Below are 17580 nucleotides of genomic sequence, written 5' to 3'. Positions count from 1 at the left end.
GGTATTTGCTAAGCTCTTAGTATGCGTCAAGCACGGTGCTATGCACTGGGGTAGGTATGTGTTAATCAGGTTAGACACAGTCTGGGGCTCTCAGCCTAAGGAGGAGGGAGAACAACTATTTAATCCCTGTCTTACAGATGAAGAAACTGAGCCACAGAGAGCTGGCGATTTGTCCAAACAGTAGGCAAGTGGTAGAACCGGGATTAGAACCCAAGTCCCCTGACTTCCGAGCCCATGCTCTTTCCACTAGGCTATGCCACTTCTCCGGAAACAAGACTGACAGACCCAGAGGCGTCTTCTAGGTCCACCTCATTTAGGGGCAGAGTATCATGTGCCCGGCAAGGGGATGTATATCCCGGCCACGGCAGTCTTGAACAGATAGGCCTTTTCTTTCCCGCAGGTGTCTTGGCCATCCTCATCCCCCGGCTGGACCTGGTCATCGCGCTGGTGGGCTCTGTGAGCAGCAGTGCCCTGGCTCTTATCATCCCGCCGCTCCTGGAGATCACCACCTACTACTCGGAGGGCATTAGCCCAGCCACCATCCTCAAGGATGTCCTGATCAGCGTTCTGGGCTTTGTCGGGTTTGTGGTGGGGACTTACCAAGCCCTCTACGAGCTGATCCAACCAAGTGCTCCCTCTACCCTCACCAATTCCACTAGTGCCTTTGTATAGTGATCTCTTTTAACCACCCCCACCCCCTGCCCGCTTTCTCCCCATTCTGTGGCTATTGGTGTCAGTGTTACAGCACAGCTCACTCATGAATTTCCAACATCTGTATCTGAGGGATTCTCCCCGGTGCCCCCCAACCCAGGCCTTCACCCCAACTCTGCCTAGGGGCAACAAGGGTGACTTTTTCCTCCGAGAGACGAGACATTTTCTGATTTCTGCCCCTCTTTTTTCCTTTTGGGAGCTTTTCTTCATCCTCAGTGGCTTGTTAAGGTGATCCAGGGTGAACTGTCATGAGGTTTGAGCAAGCTATCCATTGGGTTTCCCAGCCTGACTCTACCTCCAACCTTGAAAATCCCTCTCTGTTGGTACCTGTGGGGACCTGAGCGTTTGTTAGCACTTGGAATGTGTTACTGAAGTGATCCTGAGCTGGAATAGTAGATTTCTCCCCCTGAGAAGGTACTGGGATCCTTGGTTGGAGAGGACACGGAGAAGAAACCCTTGCTCAGGATTAATACTAGGAGGCTCAGTTGAAAGGGAGCCCAGAAAATGCCACCCATCTCCTTCTGAAAAAAGGAAAAAAAACCCATTCAGTCCTGTGAACTCCAAATGCAGTTGGTGTGGGGTTGGGAACAACCCTGTGATGAGGTAGTTGGTCGGGCTGTGGGGAGGGCGGTCTAGATCAGAGGAAGGAGGAGGTTTTGGAAGAGTGTCCGGGTTTGGGGGTGGTTTTCTGTTTTGTTCTCATCAGCCCCAGATCTCAGTGGTGCCTGGTATAAAGTGAGAGGGGAAGGTAGGCATCGTTCATTGGAGGGCAGCCAGCTCTGGGGTGGGTTATGTCTCTTCCCCTCATCTGTCCTTCTTTGTTCCCTCCCTCCATTTTTCCCGGGCAGAAGTCCTTGCCCCTGGATAAGGAGAAGCCAAGGGCCATTTCTGACCAGGTAATAGCAGAAAGAGCATTTGATTAGGACTGGGGGTTAACCCCGCCAGGTCTGATGTTGCTTGTGGCAGCTACTTTCTGGTGATTGTGTATTGCAGATTCAAAAAAGACTTACACGAGAAGTAGGACCCTTAGTACTGCAGATCAGAGCCGCCTGAATTGAAACTTTGACAGTCCTAACTAATGAGACTGAGAGAAGATGGACTCTACCTTGCCTTCCTTCTCTCTCTTCCCTCTCCTCTTGATCACTCCCTTTTGGGGGTTACCGAACTGCCCTGACTCTCCCTCAGCCTCACCGCCATCTACCTTCTCACTGATGTAGCTGCCCCATTACCCCAGGCTCACCAGAAAGTAGTTTCGGCAAGGAATTGCAGCTCTTTCTGTATTGCTTCATTTTTGCTGTGGCCTCCCAGCGGGGGTCCCACCTGCTGTAATCCCATGGCCAGAGGGAAGAGAATGGGGTGAGTTGTGCCGTGGGAGGAGGTGTTGGTGCTGCTGTGTTCGCCTCCCCTGCGCGCTGGGCCAGCGGAGCCAGCATCAGCCCTGCTTGAGCCATGTTTTGGAGATGTTCGGGAGCCACCCCTTCCAAGTAGCAGGGGTGGAGGACTCGGGTTGCCCCAGAGGCTTGCCGTACGAACGGCGGGATCAGGCTCGCGGCCTGGCACCCGGGGCTATGACCCCTCCATCCCTAGAAGCTGCCCAGGTTATGGCTTCAAGTGGCACTGGCCTTGGGCCAAGGCAGTTCTGTTTAAGCTGTGGCCACAGAGGGAACGGGTCTTAAAGCCATTGCCCCACTGTGCCTGGAGAGAGATGTAATGTACTTGCTTTTTTGGTTTTCCCATTTCATAGGCCCTTCCTCTTCCCCACTGCAAGCCATCAAAGAATTCCCTATACGGAGGGGAGGTCCTAGTCTACTCGCTTAGAGTGGCCAGCCGGCTGGTCCGATGGGGCCTGGAGCCGAGGGGCTGCAGAGACACATGTGGGTTTTGGCCAAGAATGAAAAGGTAATGCAAGCTGATGCTTGGATTGTTCTATTCAGACCTTGGTGTTTCTGTGGAATGACATTGAGGGAAGAGGTTTCAAAGACACGAACAGTCCAGCAGGGATTCTGGGCTCTGAACCTTTCAGGGGAGGGAGTAGGGGAGGGGTGGAGTTGCTTATCTAGCCAGCAGCCTTGCTCCAGTCCCCACTGGGAGCATATCTAGAAACACAGAGCAGAGTCCTCTCTTCATGCCTGTGGGCAGATACGCTTTGTGCTGCCCAGGCAGCTGTGACTCATCTAGGGCTGCCAGGGGTTCAAGCCTGGCCCTGGGGGGCAAACCAGCTGAGAACTGGAGGCCTGACCTTTCCTTGTTACCAGGTGGTGCTGGCCACCATCGTGAGCACTCGGGCTTGGAGTGCCTTACCCCAAGGCAAAATCGATTCCTGCTCTTTGTAGAGTCGCTGTAGAATTTTCCTTGTGAAGTTTGTTGGGTTTGAAGAAGCTTGGGGGTTTCTGCTGCGGTTGCTGCTGCTTAGGCGCTCCTAATTCATTTGCTGCTTCCAGTGAGACCCTCTTTGTGAGCTGGCACTAAGGGCTTGGCTTGACTGGTGGCAGGAGGCTCACCCAGAGCCAAGGAGTGAAAGGAAAGTGGTGGGTGACTCTTCCCCTCCGCCAGCCAACAGGTAGTAGCAGGTACCAGCCCACATGCAGCTGTCTTGCCTTTTCTGAGAACTGGCTTCTGGACCAGGCCCCGTTGCTCTTCTCAACTCCAGCAGGTCATCCATTTTTGGCTTATGTGGTGTTTAGCAGGTAGTCCCTGGGCAGTTCTCACTACCAGCTGCTGGAGTAGAGCAGGGCTCCCTATTCTCAACTGAAATTGCCAAACCTTGCACTTGGGGTGAAGGGAAAGGATTCTCTGGAGGTCCCTGGTTTCTTGCTCTCTCTGATTAATCTCAAATCAGAGCTGGTGCCTTGGTGATTTATCCATGCTCGAATGGCATTATTATAATTTTATTTTTATTTATTAGTGTCCAGCTAGAGCCTGCTGGGCATGAAAGCCCTGCTTCACACGCACAGACCCTGCACAGAAGTGTTGAGTGAAGATGCACTTTTTCCAGGGCAGAACTTGTAGCTTAACTGTTCTGAAACCTGACTTCACGTCTAGCATAGGATATTTCTTAACACTGAATCCCTCTTCCTTTTGGCCCCTCTTCCACACTCTTACAGCTTCCAGTCTGGAAACACCTCATAATTATCCACCATCTCAGTGGTAACATTTGAATGCACTGTGGAAGCCCTTTCAGCTTCCCTTCTGGAAACACCTCATTATTATCCACCATCTCAGGGGGTGAAGTTGAATGCACTAGGGAAGCGGTCTCGTCTTCTTTCCTGTGCGCCCTTTCCTTCCCTTCCTCCGCCCCCACTGTCGGATGAGAGTAGTTGTGTCTTTACCTTTTAACACTACAAATTCACACTCATCAAGTTCCCTTTGTGTCACAGTGAAATGACTCAGTGATTTACAGCTGTGATTCCTACTTGACTTCTAGGAGAACACTCTTAATGGGTAATGTGGGGAACAGGGATCACTACCATTGTCCGAATCTGGTCCCCTGCAGGCCTGGGGAGAAGGGAAGGCCCAGTGTGTTCAGAAACTGGGGATTGAGATGAGCTAAGAAGGCCTAAGGACTTTTATGGGTGTGAACTGAGGTGTAGGTTACCATAAACCCGAAGGGGTAAAAAGCAGTTTGGTGTGGCTATGAAACAGACAGCCTTCCTGAATTCTTCATTCTTCATAGGTGGTTTAAGGACTTGCGGGTAACCCATCCCCCATCATTGGCTTCTGTGGTTCTCCATCACCTTGGGTTCGAACAGCGTCTCTGGACCGGAGAGTCCCACAGACCAGAGCGAGCCCAGGGGTGGGATGGGACCACATGGCTTCCATTTCAAATTCTTGGTTAAAAAAAGATATCACGATAAAAGACCTTGAGAGCCAAAGGGGGCAATGGTTACCCTGATTGAGTTTCAGTGAACCAAACGATAAATCAAGCATGTACGTTTCATTGCCAGTGCGGTCCTTTGGAGCCCCTTAGATAATGAGAGCAAGTGATTGAGGTCAAGTAGTTACTCTCAAACCCATTAATATCCTGCCGAGTGACAGATCTCAGTATCCACCAAGCTTTGTGTATACAGAAGCCGTCAATTCCGTACTTGTCTATGCCTCTCTGTATTTATATTGTGACCACACAGGGTGCGATGAGACACTGTACCTGCAAAAGCTTGTGGAAGGTCTCAGATCGATTACGCACCTGGATCGTGTCTTTGTTTTTCTTTTCAATAAATGAGGTATATTTTTTATTTTGAGAGACTTCTGCTTGTGTCTTAATCTGCATGTTCTGGTGTGGCTCAGATACTCAGTTTCCACAGTCCGTGTTAACGATTCCAGTGTAGGTTTTGGACACTTTCTTTCAGTAGGTGGGGCTCACCTGGACTTTCGGATAGTTGCAAAGAGTCCAGGTCAAGTTGGTGTTGGAATCTGCCATCCCTCCTAACCACTTGGATCCTCTTTTATATCCTATGGCATTTAGGGCACTTGGGCAGAAAACGTGATTCTCTCAGCAGAGTAAGCCTGTAAAATAATCCCCACTCCAGGAGCCTCCGAAATCTGAGGGATTAGGCAGTAATTCCATCCCCTGGGGAGACTGATTTCACCGAGAGGGTGTGGCTGTGTGTTCTTTTCCATTCCCCTGACAGAAGAAATATGAAGGTTACCTAAGGCATCTTAAACTGGGTAAGCCAACCTCTGGTGCCCCACATCTCTCTTAAGGAGGGCGTTCAGCCTGGTGGTTCTGTGCTCTTCAATAATAATAATAGGATCTTTAAGTGCTTACTACACTGGGGTAGGTACAAGATAATCAAGACCCACAGGAGGCTCACATTCTAAGAAGAAGGGAGCACGGATAGCGAATCCTCATTTTGTAGATGAGAGAACCGAAGCACCGAGAAGTTAGGTGACTCGACCAAGGCCACCCGACAGGTACGTGGTGTAGCCTGGATAACCCAGGTCCTTTTATTCCCAGATCCGTGCTCTTATCTGTAGGCCATGCTGCACTATCAATCAGTCGTGTTTATCGAGCGCTTACTGTGTGTAGAGCACTGTACTAAGCATTTGGTAGAGTATAACGGAGTTAGTAATCATGGTCCCTTCCCGAGAGAGCTTACAGTATAGGGAGCATCCGTGGACTCTTTCCCAGCACTTCGTACAGTGCTTAATAAATATTATTGTTTATATTGTCATCTCCCAAATGCTTAGTACAGTGCTCTTTGCACAGTAAATGTTTAAATAAATACCACTGATTGATATTGCAACTACTGGAGGGACACACTGGGGTGGGGTGGATCCATCTAGTGGTTTAGCTTTGCCAGGACCGGCTGAGAGGAAGCTATGGGGAGGTGTCGGGGAGAAGGCGGTGAAGCCCTCGGGAAGAGAGGCACAATACCTTCTGGTTTTGAAAGATTAACCCAAGTTTGAATCACTTCAATCTTCCTAGCTCCCCAGGGCTGGTGCCTGGACATGAAATTCTGCTTGTTTGTGTGTTTTCTCTGGCCTGGATCATGCAGCTGGGTACTTCTGAGTTAAAGCCTTTTTTTTTTTTTTTGGTGTGGACCTCTGATACTGGAGGGTGAGTTTCCCATTGTGATGAGGGATGAGAGGGTCTGGAACCTCATGGGGGTTCCCCAACTCTGATCCACATGGAAGAGCCAGCGGCTGCCCGGCAGACTGTAGGTAAGCGGGGGGAAAGGTCTCCTCTGTGGGCAGGTGTTTAATGAATGTGACCTGACTTCAGGGACCAAGTCTGAGGGGAACAGGACATAGGGCGTCCTGGGAGACTCCTGGGATTGGGCAATGGCCCAAAGCAAGGGACGCCCATCCTGCTTCTGGGTTCCTGGTGTCTTCAAGACAGTGTTCACCGGGGCAACTGTGTAGAGGCTACTCTGGCTGTAGTCCTGTTCTTCTCCGCCTCCCCTTTTCCCACCTGACCCCCCCAAGCATGCAGGCTGAGCTACTTAAGAAGACCCAGGCCCTTCTAGAAAGTAAAGTAGGCTTTTACTGCAGTCCAGGTACAACCCAACATGATTGGCCAGGCGGAAACATAGGGAGCAGACAGCCTCTTTCTCTCTCCCAGCAACCATCACGGCGCTACTTTGGCAGAGATCGTGTTCTCATCTGCCCCGGGGATGGAGTTTATACGAAAAGACAGCGGACCCTGGAAGTGGGACTGATGGCCAGGCTGTGGGGATCGTGGCTGAACATTCTGCCCTGGCTATCATCAGCTTCTCCAAACGGGGTGGGCATTCTAACGGACGTGGTGCATGCACACACTCGCATGCACGCATGGGATTCAGGTAACCAAGCACATAACATTCAGGTAACCAAACATGTAACATTCTGGTTTCTAAGCTTTGAGGCGGAAGTGTGGAGGGCCGGCAGGTCCCTATGTGCCTGCCCTGGGAGGGGTGGGATTAAGGGGACACGTCTGTACCAGCACAACCCAGCATCAGGGAGCCGGTGCGATCAGGGAAGGGGAACGGAAGGTTGGGACCTACTGCCAGGCTCACTCAGGACCCGAGGACGGGTGTGCTCAGCTGCTCGCTGCCGGGGAGGGAGCTTTCATGTCCCCCTCCTTGCTTCCCCTCTGCCGTCTGCCCCCAGGTCCTGGGTTTGGCCTGGAGTCCAGGAAGGGGAGGAGCCAGGGAGTGGTTTAGATAACAGAATTATGTTCCCTTGATCAGAGGGGGCTCCTTTAGGGATGCTCTTGCATGAGGGGCGGTGAGGAGTGGGAAGGGCAACCTCAATCTGGACAGCCAGCTGGGTGACCGTGCGACCATGGGGCCAGTTGGCCCAGAGCAGGCGTCAGCCCATGGCTGACAACAGGGTGTTGGATTTGACCCGGTGTGTGAGACTCTTGCTCCTCATGGCCAGGCACTCCAGGGTGTGAGGCTTGGCCCCAAGGCCAGTAGGTTTTCCCTCAGGCTCAGTGTCTCCCAGCTGTAGTGGGAGTTTTCTGGAGCCGGTCCCTGGCTCTTCAGTGCTTTCCCTTGCCCGGGCACCTAGTACTGAATCTCCAGTCCCCAGGAGGGCACCCCAACCCACCCCCTCCCCTTGCAGGGGGACCCAGGAGCTGGGCTGGGAGAGCTGGCTGCTCAGGAGAAGGAGGCAGGGGGCAGGGTGGTTTTGTGGCATCTCCCCTATGCCTCGGCTGGGTCCTCTTGGGCAGCCAAACCCCCAGGACTCTCATGGGCTGGGAGCGGCAGTCTCGCTCTCTACCGCTTCCTGCCAGAGTTCCTGGCAAGGGGGCAGCCGGTGGGGCCGGGGTCCTCTCCTAGCGTCGGCTAGAACATCACCTCTTCGCAACTCCCATAGTCGCTCTCCACCATGTCCGAGCCCTCGTAGTGGCGCGGGGCTCCTGGCTGGCCCCGACCCCCGGGCGGTGGGGGCCCCACTTGGCCGTCGGCGTAGGAAGGCTGAGCCACGCTGAGCCTCACGCTGACCCGCTTGTAGCCCAGATCGGTTGGGTAGAGGGGTCCCTCGCCCTGCAGGAACTGGGACGGGTAATAGCTGATGGCCGTGTACTCGTTCTGGCAGGGGACGGGCGGCCGGTCCCGGGGGCTGGGCGGGCGAGGGGGCGGGGGTGGCGGCAGGAAGTCCTCCAGATTCTGGTTGCTGTAGCGGGGCGGGATGGGGGCCCGCTTGTTGCTCTGGTCCAGCGGGAAGGGGAAGCCGCCATAGAGGCCGGCGGGCTCAGAGTCGATGGGGGGAGGCGGGCGGCGGTGAGGGGAGGGCGGCAGGGGCCCCTGGATGAGCTCGTAGCGGGGGTACTCCTGCAGCTCCGCTGGGTGGTACCGGGGCGGCCAGTATGTGGTCTCGGCAGGGTACACTGCAAGGGAAGAGAGGATGGTGTTACAGGAGCAGAAGGGCACTGTGGGTGATGGTGGGGGCTGGTGGTGGGAGGTGCAAAGGTGGATGCAGATGGGCAGATGGGCACAGAGAGAGGATGTGGCTCAGAAGCAATGTGGCTCAGGGGAAAGAGCACAGGCTTGGGAGTCAGAGGTCATGGGTTTGCATCCCCACTCTGCCACTTGTCGGCTGTGTGACTGTGGGGAAGTCACTTAACTTCTCTGGGCCTCAGTTACCTCATCTGTAAAATGGGGATGAAAACTGTGAGCCCTACGTGGGACAACCTGATTACCTTGTAACTACCCCAGTGCTTAGAACAGTGCTTGGCACATAGTAAGTGCTTAACAAATACCAACAATATTATTATTATTATTAACTTCTCTGGGCCTCAGTTACCTCATCTGTAAAATGGGCATTAAGACGGTGAGCCTCACGTGGGACGACCTGATTACCCTGTATCTACCCCAGCGCTTAGAACAGTGCTCTGCACATAGTAAGCGCTTAACAAATACCAACATTATTACTATTCCTGAGGTCCTGACACAGAAGTGAGGACTCTCACCTCTAGGCCATACTACCTACTGGCCCTCCTATTGCTTTCTCTGGCCTCATCTAGTCCTGCTCTGATCCTGTCCGCCCTTTGGGACGGCAGGGTGGCCCCCTACACCTCAAGCCTGGGGGTTTGAGGTTTAAGATTCTAAGTCTCAGCACCACAACTCATCTGTTAGGAGATCTTGAGTAAATCCCCAAACGCCACAGAAACTGTTTCTCCATCTATAATGGGGGAACCACAAACCCTGCCCCGTCCTTGCTCTGCACCAAACAGAATCTCCTCACATACAGCTGTTAGGCACCCCATCAGTGCCCACCCACCTGTCTGCTCTCTTCACCCGTGACTCCCCAGCTCAGTCTCTCTGTTTCTTCCAAGCCAATCTTTAATCTTTTTTTTTTGTTATTGGTATTCGTTAAGCACTTACTTTGTGCAGAGCACTGTTCTAAGCGCTGGAGTAGGTACAGGGTAATCAGGTTGTCCCACGTGAGGCTCGCAGTTAATCCCCATTTTACAGATGAGGTAACTGAGGCACAGAGAAGTTAAGTGACTTGCCTACAGTCACACAGCTGCAAGTGGCAGAGCCGGAATTCAAACCCATGACCTCTGACTCCCAAGCCCGGGCTCTTTCCACTGAGCCACGCTGCTTCTCTGTACCTCAGCTTCTCGCTCAAGCTCCACCCCTCATGCTCAGTACACCTCCCCTCCCCAAATCTGACAGACCACAGCTCTCCCTGCACCAAAACCCTTCTGTAATCCCACCTCCTGCAACAAGCAAGCCTTTCCTGCTGAATTCATAGTCTCCTAAACCATTTAATCCCATCAGCATTTGTGAGTTAATTTATACCTATCCTCAGCCATTTTGTATGTGCTGATATTTTACTTCTTTACTTATTCTTTTACTTATTTTTCTTGACTGCTCTATTTGTAAATATTTTTATTTCTATCTCCCCCATTTTGTGTTGCACTTTGAGAGCTTGCTACGGTGCATTGCACAAGGGGGCGCTTGATAAATATCACTGCTACTCCTCCCTCACGAGGCTGGTATGCAGTCGGTTGTATTTATGGAGCGCTTACTGTGTGCAGAGCACTGTACTAAGCACTTGGGGTAGTACAATATAACAGACACATTGCCTGCCCACAATAAGCTTATAGTCTAGAGGGGGAGACAGACATTTATATAAATAAATTACAGGTATGCACATAGGTGCTGGGGGACTGGGATAGGAGATGAATAAAGGGAGCAAATCAGGGTGACGCAGGAGGGAGTGGAAGAGGAGGAAAGGAGGGCTTGGTTAGGGAAGGTGTCTTGGAGATGTGCCTTCAATAAGGTTTTGAAACGGGATAGTCATTACTGCCAGCTATGAGGAGGGAGGACGTTCTGGGCCAGACGCGGGACGCGGGTGAGAGGTCGGTGGCGAGATAGACGAGATTGAGGTACAGCGAGGAGGTTGGCATTAGAGGAGTGAAGTGTGTGGGCTGGGTTATAGTAGGAGAGTAGCGAGCTGAGGTAGGAAGGGTCAAGGCTTTAAATGAGTGCTTTAAAGCCAATAGGCTTCATGCAGGCAAATGAAATAGAAGTTAAAGAGCTTTGAGTTCTTGAGTGGGAAAGATCTACTGAGGGGCTAGGTCCAGCAGGGGCTAGTAGCCCAGAGGAGCGCTCTGGTGGGGGGCTCCCCTGGTCAGGAGGGTGTAGAAGGACCCCTCACTCCAGGTGCCCAGAGGCACTTCTGGGGAAATCGCTGCCCTGGGTCCAGGAGGCCAGTTGTGCTTCAACACCCTGGCTCTCGAAGTCTGTTACCTCTTATTCTGCCCTCCTAGGAGATGAGAGAAGAGCTGGCCTCTCTAGCAGGGAATGTGCCTGTGGCATTGTTACACTGTACTATCTCCAGCACTTAATACAGTGCTTTCTACACAGTAAGCGCTCAATAAATATGATGGACCGGTGAGCCCATTCTCCGGTTAGAATCACTGCCATCGGTGGCATTCATCGAGCGCTTACCGTGTGCAGAACCGGAACCAGCCGGCTTGCCCGGGTAGGAAGGCAGAGCGGTTCTCTCCCCTGGCCCGAAGGGGCAGGAGAAGCAGGGGTGCCCCTCTACCCACCCCCTAGCCCATCACGCGTCCCACATCCGCCTCCCGGGGACGGAGACTGACCCATCTCCTCGGCGGCCCAGGCGCTCTTGACGACGGACTCGTTGTCGGAGGTGGACGGCGGGGCGGGCGGGGGCAGGTTGGGGGCCACGCTGCAGACGGCCATGCTGCGGTGTTTGGGGCCGTGGGCGGGGCCGAAGGTGACGAACTCCGGCGTGAGGGCGGGGCCCTTGCGGGGCTCGGGCCCGTCCAGGTCGTTGGAGGAGCCCCCGCCGCCGCCGCCCCCCAGGATGTTGAGCTCGATGGGGGGCAGGGCCCGCGTGTCCACCCCCATGCTCTTGGAGATGAGGTCTGGGTCCTCCTTGGCCACCGGCTTGTGGGTCTCGGAGGGGCGGCAGCGCCAGCGGACGGCCACGAAGATGCCCACCAGGAGCACGACGCCCAGCACCCCGCCCACGATGACGCCGACCTCCTGCTGCCCCATGCCCCCCCAGTGGGCCGCTTCGATCTGGGGGATGATGAGGCACGACTCCCCCTGGCACTCCTTGACCGCTGCCTCGCACCTGCCAGGAGAAGGAGGTTGGGTTCAGAGATTGAGGGGAGAGGGAGAATGGTTTCCAACGGCCCAGGAACCGCTGATCCGGTAATTCTCGGGGCTCCTCCTCCCCTACTGCCACAGAGTCAACTGCAGAAGAGGGAACCATCCACGCCCACCCCCGGCTGTACACCAAGTGGAGAGAAGCAGTGAGGCCTCGTGGATAGAACATGGGCCCGGGAGTCGGAAGGTCCTGAATTCTAATTCTGGCTCTGCCATCTGTCTGCTACGTGATCTTGGGCAAGTCACGTCAGTGCTCTGGGCCTCAGTTACCTCAACTGTAAAATGGGGATTAAGACTGTGAGGCCCTTGTAGGACAGGGGCTGTGTCCACTCCACTCCACTTTTCCTCTGCTCCTCCTCCCCTCCCCACCGCCCTGACTCATTCCCTCTGCTCCACCCCCACACCCTACCCCCATAGCACTTGTGTTATTATTCTATTTTATTAATGATGTTTTTATACCTATAATTATATTTATTTATATTGATGCTATTGATACCTGTTTGTTTGTTTTGATGTCTGTCTCCCCTTTTCTAGACTGTGAACCTGTTGTTGGGCAAGGATTGTCTCTATTTGTTGCTGAATTGTACTTTCCGAGCGCTCAGTACAGTGCTTTGTGCACAGTAAGTACTCAAACACAAATGGCTGAATTACAGCAGCGTGGCTCAGTGGAAAGAGCATGGGCTTTGGACTCAGAGGTCATGGGTTCGAATCCCGGCTCTGCCACTTGTCAGCTGTGTGACTGTGGGCAAGTCCCTTCACTTCTCTGTGCCTCAGTTCTCTCATCTGTAAAATGGGGATGAAGACTGTGAGCCCCACGTGGGACAACCTGATTCCCCTGTGTCTACCCCAGCGCTTAGAACAGTGCTCTGCACATAGTAAGGCTTAATAAATACCAACATTATTATTATTATTACAGTGTAAAGAGCACAGGCTTGGGTGTCAGAGATCATGGGTTCTAATCCCGGCTCCGCCACTTGCCAGCTGTGTGACTTTGGGCAAGTCACTTAACTTCTCTGTGCCTCACTTACCTCATCTGTACAATGGGGATTAAGAGTATGAGCCCTACGTGGGACAACCTGATCACCTTGTATCTCCCCGGCACTTAGAACAGTGCTTGTCACTGGGGTAGATACAAGGTAATAATAATAATAATAATAATGATGGCATTTATTAAGCGCTTACCATATGGTACGTACTAAGAGCTTAGTACACTGCTCTGCACATAGTAAGCGCTCAGTAAATATTACTGAATGAATAGACACATTCTCTGCCCATAACAAGCTAATAGTCTATGCAAATACTTGTAAAGCAAAAATGCTAATCGATTTCCCTTGCAGAACAGTTAAGAAGAAGAGTGGCTTAGTGGATAGAGCATGGGCTTGACAGTCAGAAGGACCTGGGTTCTAATCCCGCCTCCACCCCTCGTCTGCTGTGTGACCCTGAGCAAGGTACTCAACTTCTCTGTGCCGCAGTTACCTCATCTGTAAAATGGGGATAAGAGTGTGAGCCCCATGGGGGACAGGGACTATGCCTAATCAGATTAAACTGTATTTACCCCAGAGTTTAGAACAGTGCTTGGTACCTAATAAGCCCTTAACAAGAACCATAATTATTAAGCAGCGTGGCTCAGTGGAAAGAGCCCGGGCTTGGGAGTCAGAGGTCATGGGTTCGATTCCCAGCTCTGTCACGTGTCAGTTGTGTGACCGTGGGCAAGTCACTTAACTTCTCTGTGCCTCAGTTACCTCATCTGTAAAATGGGGATGAAGACTATGAGCCTCATGTGGGACAACCTGATTATCCTGTACCTCCCCCAGCGCTTAGAACAGTGCTCTGCACATAGTAAGCCCTTAACAAGTACCAACATTATTATTACTACATAGAGGAGGTGGTGGATTTTGCTTAGGTTATCACCCGGTCCCTCCGTTCCTGGCTGTCCAGGGACTACAGGAGCAGAGCAGATCGCTCCTCTCCTTCTTTTGCTGGGTCCTGTCTGAGAAAACTGGATCCTCCTTCATTTTATTCCGGCCCCACTGAACTGCAATTTGGTGGTTGGGCTGAAGGTCAGGGCGGTACAAGGAGATTACCATCTGCTGGTCATGGAACTGAGCTTCAGATGCCAGGAGGCCCTAGGCTTGGTTGTAAGTGGCCCCCTCCTTGGCCCTCCACGCCCCAGAGGCCTACCCAATGCAGCAGCGCCACAGCCGCTGCTCCAGGTGGGTTTCTCGGGGGAGGCTCCGTCAGGGTCCGCGGCCTTGGTTCTGCAAACAACCACCAGGCAAGGTCCCTCCTTCTCCCTCCCTCCCTCTCCCCTGAGCGGGGTGCCTTGTGAGAGCTGCTGAAAGCAGGCTTGTTGGCTCAGAGCGCTCAGCCTCAACTCCCCTCAGCCAGAACGGGCTGCTGCTGCCTGGGCTTGCCTGAGCCGCCTGCAGGCAGGAGGCCTGACGGTGAGCCGCCAATTGACAACTCCGCAGTGTGAGAGTGAAGAGAGACAGAGGGCCCCTTAAGGAGGGGGAGAAGCTCTGGAAATCTGCACCCAACCGGCTGCCTACAGCCCCTGGTTATAAAAAATTCCAAATGCATTAACTGTCTCATCCCCAGCGCCAATGAGGGTCTAGGTATTTCAACCCAGCTCTCACCCTGGGGCCCCCAAACGGCCTGAGATGGAGGTTCCGTTTGCTATGAGAGGGGGCTGGGGCTCAAGGAGGGATAATGATAATGACTATAATATTTGTTAAATGCTTACACTGTGCCAGGCACAGTACTAACAGCTGGGGTAGATACAAAGTAATCGGGTTGGACACATTCCCCGTCACACATAGGGCTCACACTGTTAATCCTATTTTACACTGAGGTAACTGAGGCACAAAGAAATGAAGCGATTTCTCCAATATCACACAGCAGACAAGTGGTGGATCTGGGATTAGAACCCAGATCCTTTTGACTCCCAGGCCCGTATGCTCTATCCACTAGGCGACACTGCTTTTCAGGATGCAGGGTGAAGTTTCCAAAGAACAATGACTTACTGTGTGGTGGCCTCAGGGCCACTCTTACCAATGCCAGTAGTGCTGCTGGAGCTTTGGTAGACTAAGCAGAAGTCAATCAATATGACTGATTGATTGCCTGGGCAATTTTAGGACTCCCCAGAAGAGACAGGGCCAAATCCCAGCAAGCCCAGCACCAATGAGTCACTGCCTGGGCCTTGGGGTCACCGGAGGAAGTTAGCGCAACTCCCCAAAGTTGCCATCAAAGGCGGCTTAGTTTAAAGTTAGGGCTCCATGAGGTCACTCAGAAAGCCTAACTGTTGCTAAGGTACATCCAGCTTGGTGGACGAGGGTGGATGGTTTCCTTAAGGAAAGACAGGCAAACTTCCAGAATGCCAGGCCAATGGAGGAACTGGGGAGGGCCTGAACGTGTAGGAAGAACTGGCGAACTCCCTAGAGGGTCACCTTCCACCTGCTGCCCAAAAGAACACAGATAGACCAGCCCAAGGGAACGGGGCATTTTCCTGAGTTCTCTCTAGGTTAATGACGGTAATTATGTGATCACATCTCACTCCGTACTCCTGCAGTTTCTGGGGGTGCTCAGGAGAGACAACTAGGAGGAAATGACATATGGAGGGTGTGATGGGATTCTTTTCTGAACCCTTGGATTCCTGGCCAGGAGGCCCAAGAAGAGTTCAGCAGACCGCTAAGGGGTCGAGATGCACTTACCTCTCTCCGGTGTAGGGACGCAGACAGGTGCAGGTGTAGCCCCGGGGAGTAGGGAAGCAGGTGCCCCCATGCAAGCAGGGTTTGGAGGTACAGGGTCCCTCACCCAGCTGACAGTGCTCCCCAGAGAATGGCTTGGGACAGACGCAAGTATAGCCTGGACATAGAGAGAAAGAGAGCAGGGTTTAGTGGCCATCATGTCAGTACTCTCACACTGAGCCCACCCTCAGGAGCAAGGAAAGCCCAGAGGGGTCCTGGGCTGAGAACTACTGAAGAACAGAACTCTGTAACTGAACATATTCTCTTGACTACGCTGGTCTCACTTGGGAGTCAGACAGAAAAACCACCCTCAGGGTCCCCAAGACCCTTGACCTTCAGGCCAGCCCCATTCATTCTGGGAACAGAGGATTGGGAGTGGCTTTTAGGACTGGAGCCCTGCTCCTGGACATCATAATAATTACAATAATATTTCTAAAGTGCCTCCTACATTACAAGCACTATACTAAGTACCTGAGCGGGTACAAGATAATCAGGTCCCACATGGGGCTCAGAGTCTCAGAAGGAGGGAGAAGAGGTATTGAAACACCATTTTGCAGATGAAGGAACTGAAGTATGGAAAGGTTAAGTGATTTGCCCAAGGTCACACAGAAGGTAAGTGGAGGAGCAGATATTAGAACCCAGGCCCTTTGACTCCCGGGCCCATGCTTGTTTTATGAGGCCAAGCTGCTTCATGCAATATTAACTCTATTTTGCAGTATAGTTCAGGTTCCCTTGATAAATGAATGGCCAGTGGAAAGAGCACAGGCCTGGGAGTCAGAGGCCCGGATTCTAATACCGCCCCTAGCAGTCGCTTGCTGTGTGACTTCGGTCAAGTCATGTAACTTCTCTGTGCCTTAGTTACCGCCTCTGTAAAATGGGGCTAAAGACTGCGTGAGTCCCATGGGTGACATGGTCTGTTCTCCAACCTGATTAACTTGTATCTACCCCAGTGCTTAACAAAGAGATTGGCACACAGTAAGCGATTAATAAATACCATAAAAACCCCACAATAATCACTACTATTATTTGCCTAGGGCATCCAGCTTCTTTACATCATTACTGACCTCCTAGACTGTAAGATCACTGTGGCAAGGAATGCCTCTGTTCTATTCTTATATGATTCCGAGCACTTAGTACAGTGCTCTGCACACAGTAAGTGCTCAATAAACACAATTGACTGACTCAGTTCCCCTGCCTCCAGTGTTTCGGCAATCTTATCTGCTATCCGCTAGGGTTTGTTCTCCCCCTTGATGGTGGGCATGGTGTGAAGTGACCAAGCTCCCTTACCAGCAATGGGCGTCTCCAAGCACAGGCCATCATTGAGGCAGGGGTTCTGGCTGCAGTCGCTCTCATGGCTGCAGCACTGCTTGATGGACTCCTCCTCCAGGATGGTCCCCGCCTTCCTCTGCCCAGGCAGGAGCCCCACTTCTTCTCCATTAACTCTGAGGGCGTCCAGGCAGCCCCGGAAGGCCCGGGAGACCAGCCGGGGCCGGTGGAGGTGGACGACGCCTCCTAGGCACAGAAGCCCTTCGCGGAACGGGGCCCCGCAGGGCTCCGGCAGGGGGAGCGAGGCGTTGCCCGAGCCGTTGACCAGCAGGCGGACGGATGTCCTCGTCACTTCCACCAGGACCGAGTGCCATTCTTGGTCGCTCACAAGGTGCCCGGAGGATAGATTCCCACGGAAACCCCCTGGGCAGTGGTACTGAAGATGAGGCGCTCCATCACTCAGCTGAAAGGCAAACCGAGAAAGGGTGTTGGTTCCACATCCAGTCAGGTGGCTCTATGGTCTGTTAATGCCTTCAATTCCCTTCCCCACCCCTGCCTGGTCAACACTAAACTGTCTCATAGTAGTCTGACGATATATATGAGCATCTACTGGGCATGATGCACTCTGCTAGTGTGCTTGGGAGAGGACAAGAGACACATTCCCTGTCCATTAGGACCTTCCAGTCCAACGAGGGAATGGTGGAAAGGATCCCCTGAAAAGAGTCCATCTAATTCCTGACCTGGGTGTCCTGGAATCTAGGGGGTTTGGTGGGAGGTAGGGA

General features: G+C 52.8%; 2 protein-coding genes across 7 annotated transcripts in view; one reads left to right on the top strand and one right to left on the bottom strand.

Moving 5' to 3' along the window:
- Window positions 1–4949, top strand: part of LOC100077857 (proton-coupled amino acid transporter 1-like) — a 45670-nt gene extending 40721 nt beyond the window's left edge. For all 6 annotated transcript variants that reach the window (XM_029050765.1, XM_029050766.2, XM_029050764.2 and 3 more), the window contains one exon: window positions 401–4949. In XM_029050765.1, the coding sequence (XP_028906598.1) occupies window positions 401–672 (272 nt within the window). In that variant the 3' untranslated portion in view covers window positions 673–4949. The remainder of the gene's footprint in view (window positions 1–400) is intronic.
- A 1727-nt stretch (window positions 4950–6676) lies between these two features.
- FAT2 (FAT atypical cadherin 2) overlaps window positions 6677–17580 on the bottom strand; it is a 98293-nt gene continuing 87389 nt past the window's right edge. Inside the window, exons 21-24 of the mRNA XM_029051017.2 lie at window positions 16820–17261; window positions 15497–15650; window positions 11252–11751; window positions 6677–8524 (exon numbers count right to left, since the gene is read on the bottom strand). Of these exons, the coding sequence (XP_028906850.1) occupies window positions 7980–8524; window positions 11252–11751; window positions 15497–15650; window positions 16820–17261 (1641 nt within the window). The 3' untranslated portion in view covers window positions 6677–7979. The remainder of the gene's footprint in view (window positions 8525–11251; window positions 11752–15496; window positions 15651–16819; window positions 17262–17580) is intronic.

This window comes from Ornithorhynchus anatinus, chromosome X1, assembly GCF_004115215.2.
Source record: "Ornithorhynchus anatinus isolate Pmale09 chromosome X1, mOrnAna1.pri.v4, whole genome shotgun sequence".
Lineage (NCBI taxonomy): Eukaryota > Metazoa > Chordata > Mammalia > Monotremata > Ornithorhynchidae > Ornithorhynchus > Ornithorhynchus anatinus.
The sequence above is the reverse complement of the archived record's forward strand: the minus strand, read 5'-3'. Positions and strand labels throughout refer to the sequence as shown.